This window comes from Alnus glutinosa, chromosome 8, assembly GCF_958979055.1.
Source record: "Alnus glutinosa chromosome 8, dhAlnGlut1.1, whole genome shotgun sequence".
Taxonomy (NCBI): domain Eukaryota; kingdom Viridiplantae; phylum Streptophyta; class Magnoliopsida; order Fagales; family Betulaceae; genus Alnus; species Alnus glutinosa.
In genome coordinates this window covers 9,476,423-9,490,443 of record NC_084893.1, presented here as the reverse complement: position 1 = coordinate 9,490,443, position 14,021 = coordinate 9,476,423, and the positions used below count along the sequence as shown (strand labels likewise).

The following is a 14,021-nucleotide window of genomic DNA, read 5'->3' as shown; positions in this document are numbered from 1 at the left end:
AGAGAGAACATTTTAGATATGTGTTTGATGTTATTCTCTTTCACATCTCTTTTGCAAATTTACTATTGAATATGCGAAACCTACATGTGAGTCTCACATATTCAATGATGGATTTGCACATATCTTGCAAGAAAATATGCAAGAAAATGAAACCAAACATTTCTCAATATTTTATGACTAATATTATTTCCTTTTAAAGAAATTTTGACGTTATGGTTCTGTATTGAAGTTTAATAAATGAATTTTTTATTTTTTTTTTTTTAATTATGCACTCATTGAGTTTATTTAGTTGCTTTAGTTTGCCTTATGTACTTTCACACCTTTGTGAGGCTTAGTTAACAAACCTAGCCTGAACAGGCTGGGATGTTACACCCCTTCTCTAAAGAAGGTAAAAAGTTGGAGCTCTAAGCTTTGACAGATTTAAATGGGAATCCATGTTGTAATTGTTGCTATTGTGTCCACTACGCAATGATTGCAGTACAGTAACACATGCTAATATCAGATTAAACAATTTGAATTGTAGAAAACAAAAAGTATGAATGAGTCTAGAAACAAGCTTCAGCTTCTCTCTCTGAGCTTTTATACATTTTATACTCACGGTTTTTTTTTTACAAATGGAATGGTCAGGACATTCACCATTCAAAAGTGTAATTTAAACCCTTCCAAATCAAGCTTAGCAAACTGATTACATAACACTAACTTCTTTGTAATTCTAAATGTGTCTCCTTTGCAAAGTAGAAACCAAATAGAACTTCAACAAAGAAAATGAGGACAACCACCTCCATTGACCAGGAATTAAGCAAAGCAACCATGCATGTGTATAGTATCCTGCCTGATCATGGGCTACTGTTAACTTAGAGAGACTAAAGTGGGCTTAAAACAAACGCTGGAGAAGTTAGGAGGAAGGCCAGGAATTTTCAGAGGCGAGTATAGAGCCTTTTCAGGAAAAAACTGAACAAGATGCTGGTTTAAACGAGCTTTGCTATCGGAATGTGTGACCTTGAGCAAAAAACTATCATGACTAGTTTTCCAGATCACAGAGTAAAAGAGAGAGTTGTTCCACCGCACATGAGTATCATACGTGCATTGGAAGGAGAGATAGAATCCTTGGCTCTTTGTTCCACTTACTTTCCATATCTTCATCAGATGAACATCATGCTCTACTAATGTCAAACACCCCCCTAAAACCAGCAACTCATAGTTCTGAACTCCAAACTTGACATGGCAAGAGATGGTGTAAAACTTCTCATCACTTATATTGAATCCGAGGATGCATTTGTCCCCAGATCTGTAATCACTGTCCTCAATTTTCCAGTGGAAGGCCCCATTCCAAAATACTGCCCTGCCCTGGTTAAATTTGACTGGGACAGGAGCACTCAATTCTCTCCATGAACTTTCTCCAAGTGTAATTATTTCAATACTGATGTGTTTATGATTACCCATACTTCTACATTCCCTTACAACTTTGTACTTGCCAGATGAGGGGTCAAAGTGAAAACCAATCTGATTACTAACTGCTCTTATTCTTCTTTCTGGTGAGGGCAAAATCACACTCTCTCTCGTTATTGGATTCAATATGATCACAGGATCTATTTCGTCACTCAAAGCTATGCAGAGCAAACCATTGCAAGAACACACCAGCCGAAAGCGATTCAACTTGTATTTTGAACATGAGGGCAACTGCATTTTCTTAAAAGGAATCTTTCTAATGTTGCATCTCTCTGTGTCCAACAAAAGTAGATTTTGCAACGAAACTTTATAGTGTGATTGCAGGATGAGCCGAGGTAGTTGATTATTTGCTCTGTCCCGTTGCAGGTTGATAAAGTGAGGGTCTTCAGTCAAACGAGACCATTCCTTACACACACTTTTACATCTCAAGATCGCTTCTATGGGAAGTCTGGAAAGAATCTCGCAAATAATCTCTGGTGGCAGATAAAATGCACCGTTCTGTACTCCGCAACTGTGATTGCTCAAACGTCTTCGTTTCATGTTCACCTTCAGAAAAGAATATCCTGATGTGCCACTTCAATTCACTTCTTGTCCTGCATTGTAAGAACAATTCAATGCTAAACAATTTAAATGCATTAATCAAAGTTAAGCACCACAGTTGCAAAGCATCCTCGTTAGTACCCGTTAATACAGGAGATGATCCAAACTTTATTTTGGCAATTTCAAAGTTGGACATAAAAGTGAACTGAACAATTAAGGGAATAAATACGAATCATATCCATGGCTTCAAAGAATCGAAGATTAGATGAAAAGAACTGAAGTAGGGTTTTATATTTTTTTATTTTTCTGATAGGTAATACAACTAATGCACCCACAGACGACTGGATCCTTTTTTCTTTTTTTTTTCCTTGGTTAGTAGGACTGAATCCATTACCTTACCCTAAATTTATTATTTATGGGGAAGGAGATGACACACTGTCAAAAGACCATCGGCCTAAAGGCAGAAACGAGAAAAAAAGAAATGATGCAAAGTGAGATAAACTATGCAAAACCCCAGTAAGATGTAAAAACCCGCATTTGGTGCTTACAGCAGAAAAGTTCACATCTCGATTGGATTATTATAACAGGAGTCCCAGATATAATGTCATATATGGAACGCAAGCAAGCCAGCTTCCTGGACATACAAATAGGTAAGGTTTTTAAGTTAAGAGCTCGGTTTGCCTTAGCATTCTAGCTAACTCACATAAACAGTTTCATTATATCGGGACCACAATGGGGCAAATCAATCACGTCAATAACTGACACTGCCCCTAAGAAAATGGATATAAGAATAACAGGATTGGTTTCAAAGCAAAATCGAGCTATGGTTTTTTCAGGCCTGAGTTGGGAATCAAACAAAATTTCGGATTTTTTTTTTTTTTATTATGAATAAAAACTAATTGATATCAAGAATGACAAGAAACAAGAGTACAAACAACAGCAAAAACAACACAGCAGGAAAAAAATAAATAAATAAATAAATTCTGGAAAAAGCAACCAACCAAAGAACAACAGCAATAATTCAACACCTAATTACCATCTTAGAGAAGCCCCACGACCCAACCAGCCATCTATTAGAGGGAGAAGGTTGGAACCAGGAAATAGGGGTTAATCCTAGTTCTAACCCAGAAGAAGAATTTTTTTAGTTTTTGGATAAGGAACCTGGAAGAGGAATTTTTTTTTTTTTTTTTTGGGATAAGGAATCCAAAAGAGAATATTAGAGAGGACATTAACAGCATTTCTAGCTTACCACCAAAGACCCAAGAACTTCTAGCACCATAACCCAGGAGAATATTAGAGAGGACATTGACATGGTAGTTACCGTAACCCAAGCAATAATTATGTGAAATATTTAGAGAGGCGATTCTTAGTTAGGCTGGGGATGTGTGTTGAGATGGAGAAAAGTTTTATCGTGAAGTCGAAGATTTTTGTTTTCTCGGTGCTAGATGGGGTGTCGATGCTAAGGGTGGGGGAGAAAAGAAAAAGTTTTTCCAGGGAGATCATCATCAGCTCTCAGTGCTCTGCATGACTTGCATCGACGTTGGAGATTCTCTTGGGTCATCCGAAAGATCAAGATTTCATCAAATCCTTCACGAAAAGGTCGAAAATCTTGATTACTCGAAGAGGTGGCAACCAAGCGGGCTATTTCTTAGAAGCAGCAGCATTCGGGATGGGTGGCTGGAAAGGGTTTATTGTGATCCCTGAGGGGCATAGAGGGTGAGGTTGGCTCAAATTCTCGGACGAGCTGAGAAAGGCCAGAGATTATCTCTCTGCCAAAGTGGGTTGCGGGTCTGGGTGCTCGCTTGCATCGGTCAAGACAGTTGGGAAGGAAGAAGAGGTTAGGCCGGGGTTTGGCTCCTCTTTGGAAGGGGCCCTCCTTTGTGGAGGCGCTGAGGTCTGGTTCGGTCTCGGTCGTGAAGAAAGAGCCCATTGTGGGGGTTCGTCATTCCGAGTGGAGGGCGTCGCTGGAGGAGCAATGTGCTCTTGACCTTCTTCCGATGGTGAGGCATGCAAAGGTTGAACCGAGATCAATGGTGGATTGCTTCTCGTTGGAGTCCCCGTCGCTTGAGCCGTTGGGCAAAGACTGGCATCTTCGTCTGAAGGGTAAGAAGCTTCTCTCTTGTTCGAATTTGAATTTTGAAAATTCGAAATCTGAATATTCGAGAACGCATACGTGGAATAAGTTGGGTTTCAAGTTTTATGTGGACTTGGCCGGGCTGTAAGAAAACTTCTGGACCGGTTTTCCGGGTCAGGGATGGGTCATAAACATTTAGGTTTCCACGTGGCCCGTTTTTGGCCGAAACCTAAAGCTACCCGTCCGTCCGGATCCCTGCCGAAGATGACGCCGGAGTGGTCTTCTGGGATGTTTTTGGTTCGGTCTCCTCCTGAGGGTTAGGTAGGTGATGACCTGGTAGCCACAAAGGGCATGAGTCCAATGTCGTCAGCTTCTCCAGCCTCTAAAAAATTTGGGTTCTCCCCTTCCCGTGGTGGTTTATAAGCCTTTTTCAATGTTACTACAAGAGGGCAAAGGTGCTAAGGGAAGGGCAATTTGTGAAGTGGAATGAGGAGCTATTTTTTTATTCTCTGGAAGCCGCAAAGATGACTATTGGCTGCTTTGTTAAGAAGGTTACAGCTGCTAGCCGCCAGTGAAGAAGGCTGCTAAGCCGCTAGTGAAGCAGGGTCTTAGGAGGGGGTTTCTCAACTCTCGCCCGAAGGTGCCAGTTAATACCACATCGCCGCAAAAGGTCACCGAAGTCGGGATGGTTGGACCTTCATCCCCTACGAGAGGTTGTCTTACTCTTTATTCCTCTTAAGGAAATGGTTTCTCCCTATCTCACAATTGGCCTGTCGGTTTTTATCATAACAGATATATTGAGGTTTGGGAGGAGGACGATGAGTTTTGGGATGGCTTGCCCTTGGATTGGGCTTTGGATGGTGCTTTTGAGGAGGCGGCCTTAGCTATTAGACGTCATGGAGGAAGAGTTTCTAAGAGAGAAAATGTTAGCACGCCAAAAGTCAGAAGGCAAAAGGGAGCTTCTAAATCTGCAAAGCTCCATTAATTATGGCGACGGTTTAGCTTCCTCCAAGCGTAGGAAATGATAGGCCCACTTTGTGTAGGGTTCCTTGTTGCTTTGGTGGGTTGTGGGTTATCTCTCGGGCGTTTAGTTTTCTCTTGTAACTCTGTTTGTGCCCCTTGTGGGTCGTTTGGTTGTTCTTTCTTGGGTTTTGGGGTTTTCTCTATTGGTTTTGTTGGTTGTTGCGGGTTAGCTTTTGGTGTTTCTAGCGAATACTTCCTGTGTACCTAGGGGCGCCTTTACGCTTTTTTAATAAATCTTTTCTTACTTATCAAAAAAAAGATAAGATACATATCACTGAACTACTTCAAACCATTAATTAAAACAATATATCTCATCCAACTATGAAAATAATTATAAAGATTAAGTTTTTTGGATTCTATGAAACTCTTTCTCTATCTAATTGATCAAAATTAATAACAAGAGAATAGTATTAGGTTCCGCTCATCTGACTCAAAGTGCCTTCTACAAATGAAACATGCTTGGTTATAATTTCTTGTTCTCAAACAAGCATGTTAGCAGTCTCCACCTTAAATCACTGGATGCTAATGAATTCAACAAAATTTTGGATCACAATGGAATTACATCCACTCTTCTATTATAAGCTTGAGGTAAAATCCCAAACCTGATTAGTATTAGTTGTCTTGGGTTCCACTAATGCCCTGATGGGGCTAGGTCAAGCTATGTCTCAATCAGACTTGAGAGAGCGCCTGCGATTCCCATCGTCCAGACCCCTCCTGTGCAGCTCTTAGCAGGCATATGCTACTATAGTCATGCCCAAGTAAAACAACTACAGTTGGTCTCCCCCACCTGCTTTTTTGAATAGAAAGGAAAAAAGAAAAAGAAAAAAAGTTTGAGGTAAAATCACATTCAAATGTGTAATGTTAAATCCCAGAACTAGTTAGAGGAAAAAGATTTCAGAATGGTAGTTATGGCACACCTAAAACAATGTCATTTATTCAGGAAGATGAACAATACTGAAGAAAACGATAAAACATTACCCATTTAATTTCTGTGATAAGTTTTATAATATAATTCCCTCCAGGTTTCTATCACAAAATGCTGCTGTTTATAATTTGAAATAAAAAGAACCACCAAACAAACATAAGTACATTTGCACCATTTTCTAAGTGGGTTCTCAACATGTTTTCCATCCATTATCTTAAATGAAATCCAATTAACCCAACTATGCACCAGACACTGGATTATTTCTGGGGATTTCTTTATATATGAGGATTAATAAAAAAATGAAAAAAAGGGTTCAGGGTGCTTGAATCTGCAATCCCTAGATCTTATAGTCTAAACATCCAAAGGAGCCAATGCTTAACAACTTAAGCACATTGCAGGGTACTATCATTTTTCTTTTTTTTCTTGTTCTAGGTAAAGTCATAGACAGGATGAAAAGATATGGGAAACAAAGAACAAAATTGTCTATGGTTGATTTTATGATCTTCCTTTCTCATTCTCTCCTAACAAAATAAGAAAGAAAAGTTTTTGGTCACCTGCAAACCACCAATTCCTCAATCGGTTGGCACCCTGACCTAAGCACCAAATGATTCAATTTTTTCAATAATTTCAAGACTCAAGAGCAAAAAGTGTAAAAGCATCAACTGCCCTCCATCCATAAGTCAAATTGTATCTATCTCACTTCTTGACAATCCTCCCCCTTTTCTCTCTCCATGTGGACACTTATTATTTTCCCCACTCCCTCTATGAATTATGACATATTAAGGCGTCCTGTATTTTTATTCCCTTCCAATAATGATGATATCAAATTTTAGTTAACGTTTTAGCTCCTACTTATTTGCAAGCTGAAAATTTTCAAGGAGAAAGCTTAACTTGATTAACCTAATATTTCTTTGATTGTGATTGTTTATAAATAAAAGAAAAAAGGTTCTCGTGTTTCCCTTAATGAGATCTGTTCTCTTGTTTCTGGATATCTGGGGCTCTGCCCAACGCATGGAAGACCCTTTTCTGTTAGAGGCACTGAAAGAACAGATTCTAGAAACAAGGTCATATTTGATTCTGACCAATAAAATCCTGACTCCATGCTCATTCCAACTAAAATAAATAGAATCTGATTAAGAATTTCCCATCAGCAAAAAGAAAGATCACTAATCTGACATCCACTTGAACTATGTAAACTTTTTTTTTTTTGGATGAATTAAATCTTTCATAAAACCAAACTCAGCAGATTACACCACTCCAGTAAAAACTGGAACTAAAATTCTCAAGAAGAGAATAAACAACAGCCACCAACCCACTACTACAAACACCAACAGGAACCAACACAGAAACAAGCAACAAAAAACAAGTCTACAGACAACAAAGGACAACACAAACTGAGCCTCAACAACAACGGGAAACTCAGAAAACAACAAAATAAAAGTCTGCAGACAACAGAGTTTTGCTCTGATTTAAATTTTCTAACGCAAGAAGAGAAAGTATCATTCAATTTTTTATACACCAAACCAAGGTTAATGCTTGACATATTCAATTTTCTAAATGAGACCCATCATAAATCTGGTTTAATCCATGACTTCCCCTGGGCCTTTCGAAATTTTCATTCAATCCAACTTTGCAGATAATAAGAATGCCCCAAGCACAACAAAACCCACAAAACAAATTTAATCCCTAAAAACTGAGAAGCTATAACTGATTTCCTTAAAACAAGAACATAATAAACAAACCCATAATTCCAGAAATGCTAATTGCCGCAGACATAGTAAAAACAAACCACTAAATGAAACATAAGAGTCTGATAAAACTTGCGTTGACTGGGATAATAACAAAAGGGTTTTGGCAAAACACACAAAGACAGACATACACACAACAACAAAAAAAAAAAAAAAAAAGCTAAATTGAAATTTTCGCTACCTTTGAGTGATCGAAAACGATGAACAGACTCTCTGAGGTTTTGGGTTTTTCTGAATCCCCGATTCTGAGGTACATTTGGTCGTTATATTTGGGATGCTTTCATCACACGATCGACTGTAGCTTACATTGCACCGATACGTGCCACGTCAATTTCATCAATCCTTTTTCTGCTCCGAATCGGATGAGGAATCTAGGATCCATGCCTGCGGTGCGTGTACGACTAACCCATACAGTGAGTGACAGCTGGCCCAACGTACAATTGTCGTCCAATAACTTCTTCTTTTTTTTTTTTGCTCTTTTTTAGCACAATAATTATTATTTTTTACTCAAAATATTATATATATATATAAATGAAACTAATGTTAATAAAAGGGAAAAAACTTAATTAGCTTTTTAAAATTCAATTCATTCTACCTTTAAAGAATAATAAGGATAATATAAGAAAATATTTTAGTAATTGTTTCCTTCCTAGTCCAATGTGGCTTAATTCTTGAGGCAACTATTTGTGTTTTTAGGAAGACAATATTCATCTAGGAAGATCTTTTAGTAATGCCCTCTTAATAAGGGTGTTTCGGAAAAATTTTGGGAAAAATAAAATTTAGTTTTTAGATTTTCATGTGATTTTAATTTAATCTTTAAATTTTAATTTTGATAATTAGGTCCTTAGATTTTGTCTAGTTTTTTTTTTTTTTTTTTTTTGGCAAAAGATTTTGTCTAGTTTCAAATAGGCTCTTTTGTCAAATTAACATTCAATTAATTAACGATATATCACGTTAAACCGATCAATTAATGTCATGTGCTTCGCTTTTGACACGTCATGTGCAAACTATTAATATACCTTACATTATTTTTTATTTTTATATAGAAAAGTTAAAACAATTTAGGAAACAATACACTTTACCCCCACTCTTCTCCTCGAAAGTATAATTAGGTCCTTAGGTTATTTTTTCTAGTTTTAAATAGGTCCCTATGTCAACTTAATGTTCAATTAATTAACGATATTCTACGTTAGACCAATCAATTGACGTGATGTGCCTCGCTTTTGACACACCATGTGCAAATTATTAATATGCCTTACATAATTTATATTTTTTTAAAGAACAATTAAAAAAATTTAGGAAAAAATACACTTTACCCTCTTCCTTTCCTCGAAAGTATCACCACTTTGACATTTATACTTCCAAAGTTTAAAAGTGACACTCAGACCCCACAAACTATCTAATCGTGACACTTATCACCGTTCGTTGGTTTTTTTATTTTTTTACGTCTTTTTCGATTGAACTTACATCACATGACATTTTTTAAGTTAATCACCCCAAAACGCCCTCGAGGGTAAAGTGTATCTTCTCCTAAACTTTGGAGGTACAAATTCCAAAGTAGTGATACTTCGAAAGGTAACGCGTATTTTTTTCAAAAAAGAAAGCAAGAACTTTAAAAAAAAATGAAGCATCCCCACCACCTTGGGGTGGCTAGACCACCTCCTCACCTAGGGTGTGGAGTTATGGCCACCTCGAACATGTTTATGGGGGTAGCCCAAACCACCACCAAAATTTCAAGGGAGCCACCCAAAAAATTCATAGGGGTGGCCCGAGCCATCGTTGAAAACTCTTAAGGAGTAGTTGGGCCTCCCTTTAAAGGTTAAAGGTGGCCAAAGCCACCCCTAGAACTACCAAGGTTAAGGGGTGGCACGGGCCACCCCCAAAAACATCTCTGCCTCCTTCAACCTTCTTTTTCTTTTTTTCATTACTTTCAAATTTTTTTTTTAAGAGAAAATAGATTTTATCCACCAAAAGTATCACCACTTTGACGTTTGTACCTCCAAAGATTATAGGAAAATACACTTTACCCCATGGGCATTTCAAGGTAATTAGGGGAAAATATCACGCACAGTGCACATGACGTAAGTTCAGTTCAAAAATGTGGCAACTCCAAATTCATACAGTAGTAATATGAGCCAAGCCATCACAATAACATGTATCATACATATCTCTTGCCTCATAACATGAATATGAACATAATATTATAATAAAAATTATGAAAAATTACAATTTATCCCCCAAACTTCTAGCCGTTTTGCAAGTAGCCCCACGAACTGCCAATGCTTGGACTCTGGCCCCCCAACTATCAAAAAGTTTTAAAAAAACCAATTTTGTCGAAATATGCCTATAATACCACTATCATGTGTCATTTTTCAATTATAAAACGAAAAAAAAAATTAAAAAAAAAAAAAAAAAAATCTTTATTTTTTTTAGAAAAAGAAAAGAAAATGACAGAAACCTGCCTTGGTGAAGGGGGTCGCCAACAGGCCACCCCTTTCTTTTTTTAAAAAAAAAATTATTACTTTTAAAAATTTTTTTTTTAGTTTTTTTAATTTTTAATAAAAAAAATAACATGTGGCAGGGGTATTATAGGCATATTTTGACAAAATGGACATTGTTAAAAAAAATTTGGTAGTTTGGAGGGCTAAAGTCCAAGTGTTAGCAATTCGTTGGGCTATTTGCAAAATGGCTAGCAGTTTGGGGGGCTAAATTGTAATTTTTCCTAAAAATTACTAACATGCAACGAAAACATCTATACATTATACATCACATAACACACATAGCAACAATTACATCTACATTTTTTAAACTTTTAAACCTTTACAATATAACTTTTACATAATAAAATAATGGCTATACAAAAGTGTCACAAAGTGACACCGAATATAACAAAATGATAAACAAAAAGGGTAGACTAAAGTATTAGTCTAACACAAAATGCATCTGACATCCAATGGCCTCAATCATGGTAGCCTAAGTATCATCCTATAAGATCCTTATCAACACCCTCAATACTTGCATCAATGACATCATCAACGCGACTGTGGGGTCACCACATTCGCACATGCGGATACATGAGTCCACACATACAAACTTATCTAAGTCATATCATATTTGTATATCATATAATTCAAATACACACAACTACGTGCATTCCACTACCTCAGGCGAAACACAAGCATATGAGCATATCTAAGCAAGAAATCAGTAACTCATCATATCCAACTACCTGTGACGGTATACATATGTTCCATGTCCCATCTACAAACATATACATGTTGACACATCTTTCATGGAATCCTTCATAAAATATAACATGTTACATCATCATAAGACTACGCAATGCATGCTTTCGTGTATCCGTTGCATTCCAATTGTCATTCATTTTTCATGTCTTTCATTTCGTGTAATGATTGACTTTAACCCCTTTCATGCCTTTTTGTTTCATGTATTGAGGAACTTTAATTTCATTTTTCACTTCATGTGCTGAGGAATTATAACCCCTTTTCATTTCGTATGCTGAGGGACTTTTGACCCCTTAATGACTTTTCGCGTTGTCATGAGGGACGAGTCCTGCTAGCCGTGAGAGTATGCTCAATCAATAAATTGGGAAACCATCATCCATACCATAATGTCAATTTGTCTCTTATTCTTGTTTTATTTTTCATCTGTTGGTACAGTTTTCCGGTTTGGTAACATGTCGACTTGTGATTCGCTTCCTTTGTAACCTGCAAAACAATAAGACTTGTCAGGTGTGTCGACGAAGTCTCACTCTGATGCCTAAGTCAGTAAATAGACAACCGGGGAGTATTGAGAGCATGTACAAATAATAAAAATTCAGTCCCCCTTTATACCTGGGAATAGCCGCCTATTTATAGGACCACAAATGCATTTATGTCGTTTAGGGGATCCCGGATTTCCCGAGATCCATAATCCCTCCAAGGAATTAATTACCTGCAATTTCCTCACCGAATCGCTTAAGATCAGTAGTCTTATCTCCGGATCTAGCGGGATCCATGATCTCCCCCAAGATAGAGTGCTGATTACTCGGGGATCCGGATTTTCTGAGAGAGTTACCTTATTAGGGAGATAACACTATACTGATCCCCGACCTTTCAGAATCCATGATTTCCACAAATCTCGGCTACAGTTTCGTGACCGACCGGGACTTCTCGAATCAGTCAAACCGACTGGGCCTAGAGTTCGGTCTTTGGCTCACTTGGGCTTAGGGCTGGCAATTTTGACAAGACCCGACAACCCGACACGAACACGACACGAAATTAGCGGGTTTGGGTCTACCTTAAACGGGTTTGGGTCATAAACGGGTCGACCCGTTTAGGACCCATTTATATTGGTCTTGCGGGTCGGGTCGCGGGTCACCCGCCATACACGATTAGCTCTTTTTTATTATTATTTTAAGGAAAAAAGAAAAGAAAAAAAGGGAGAATAGCCCGAATGGGAAATTGGGGGGAGGAAAACCAGGAAATAGGGAATTATCTGAAAAGTGAAAACAATAAACATAGTGAAAACTGAAAAGTTGAAAACTCAAAGAATCAAAATTCAAAACAGTGAAAAAACAAACAAAACCGGAAAAGTGAGAAAAGTGAAAGAAAACCCTAGCTTTTTTCTTTTTGGATTTTTCCTTCAGCTCACTGCGCGCCGCCCTCTCTTCTCCTTCAGCCTCGCCGAGCCGCGCGCCGCCACCCTTCTCTTCTCCTTCAGCCTCGCCGAGTCGCCGCGCTCGATGCTCTCTCTCTCAAGTCTCTGCAGTATGCTCTCCCCGTCTCTCTGCCGCTCTCTCCGGTCGATGTCGCATCCAGTACCACCGGGTCTGGCGGTCTGTTAGTTGATTTCCATTTTTAATTTTTTATAGCCTCATTATTGTGCGTATAAAATCATAATCCGATAATCTGTGATGCTTGCCTGCTTGTTCAAAATCTGTTCAGAATTTTTTTGTGAAGATATTTTTTGTGAACAAATGGAAAGTTAACACTACCTTCTAGTATACTTTAATGTGTTTGTAAATGCATAAACAAAGAAGAAAAAGAAAAGAAAGAAATTGCTTAGATGAAACCCATTTTATGAAGATTGGGATGTGCAAATTAATGGGAAGTAGCATTTTGTTCATTGTATTGTTGTCCTCTTTGTTATTGCTGTTTACAGTCCACAATGTGTATGATTTGCGTGATATTATCCATTGTATTGTATTGTTCTCCTTTTTGTTGTTGTCTACTGTTTACACTTTACAGTCCAGTAGTCCACAATGTCTTTGGTCTACTTGTTTGATACTTTGATTGAAGTTGATGCATTATGGTCATACCTAATGACTCACAAACCTAACCTTAACCAGCAGCCATTGACAACCTTCTGGAATTGATGATGTATTTGGTTTACTGTCTATGTAAGTGTTCAGCTCAAAAGAGCATGATAAAAAGTGAACCTTTTCGAGAAAGTGAATATCACAATAAAGAAGTTGACATAAGTGAGCCTTTTTTTTTAACTTAGTCATTATGATTGTACTTTTCTTTCCTCACTTAAAAGATGAAAGTTGTTGAAAATTCTTATTACCGTAAAACCTATATATACTTGATACATAAACATAAATAGACATTAACATTTTTTATTCACCTTGGAAATTACAAAAAGATTCCACCCAAAAAGAAAAGGCAGAGAGAGAGGGATAAACCCAATACTAGTAGCCTTATTAGTTATTAGTTATTATTAGTCATCTTATAGTTTGGTCAACCAAATCATATATTCACATATTATAAATGTTTAAAGTCCATTTTATAGGATGGAACTTAATTGCTTAAACTCTTTAATTGCAACAATTTCTTTTAAAATAATCTCTCTTTTTTTTCTTTTTTTCTTTTTTTTTTTGGGGGGGGGGGGGGGGGGGGGGGGGGGGGTGTTTGATATGCTTTAGAACTTGTAATCTAAAATTAATTAGATGCTTAACAACTTAGTTTGGACATTATAGCACATACTTTGATGTAGAAGTCTTACCTACTTTCTCTCTCTCTCTCTCTCTCTTTTCTAGGTTTTTAGTTGAGTAGTAAAGAAAATTGAAACTCATCATATTTTTTTTTTCTTCATTCTAACTTACTAACGATTATGTGTGTAAGTGGTTAACAAAGATTCGGTTGTATTCGATGACGATGTGGTTGAGATAGATATGGAGGATCCTTCTGTTGATACGAATTTGATGACGACAAAAAAGGTCCAGAAGAAGCGTAGGAAGACCTCAACAGTTTGGACCCAT

General features: G+C 37.4%; 1 protein-coding gene across 2 annotated transcripts; it reads right to left on the bottom strand.

The window, feature by feature from the left end:
- Positions 1 to 540: 540 nt before the first annotated feature.
- Positions 541 to 8,086, bottom strand: LOC133875867 (F-box protein At3g07870-like). Of its 2 annotated transcripts, XM_062314121.1 has the most exons (3): positions 7,941 to 8,084; positions 5,689 to 5,873; positions 541 to 2,042 (listed from the first exon to the last, which is right to left on the bottom strand). In XM_062314121.1, the coding sequence occupies exon 3, from the start codon at positions 1,987 to 1,989 to the stop codon at positions 850 to 852; it is 1,140 nt and encodes a 379-aa protein (XP_062170105.1). In that variant the 5' UTR covers positions 1,990 to 2,042; positions 5,689 to 5,873; positions 7,941 to 8,084; the 3' UTR covers positions 541 to 849. The 2 variants fall into 2 exon arrangements, with proteins under 2 accessions (XP_062170105.1, XP_062170106.1); XM_062314122.1 differs by lacking the exon at positions 5,689 to 5,873 and having other exon boundaries at positions 7,941 to 8,086.
- Positions 8,087 to 14,021: the final 5,935 nt, after the last annotated feature.

Excerpts from the sequence above, each read along its gene's own strand:
- LOC133875867 (XM_062314122.1), bottom strand. The coding sequence starts at position 1,989 with ATGAAACGAAGACGTTTGAGCAATCACAGTTGCGGAGTACAGAACGGT.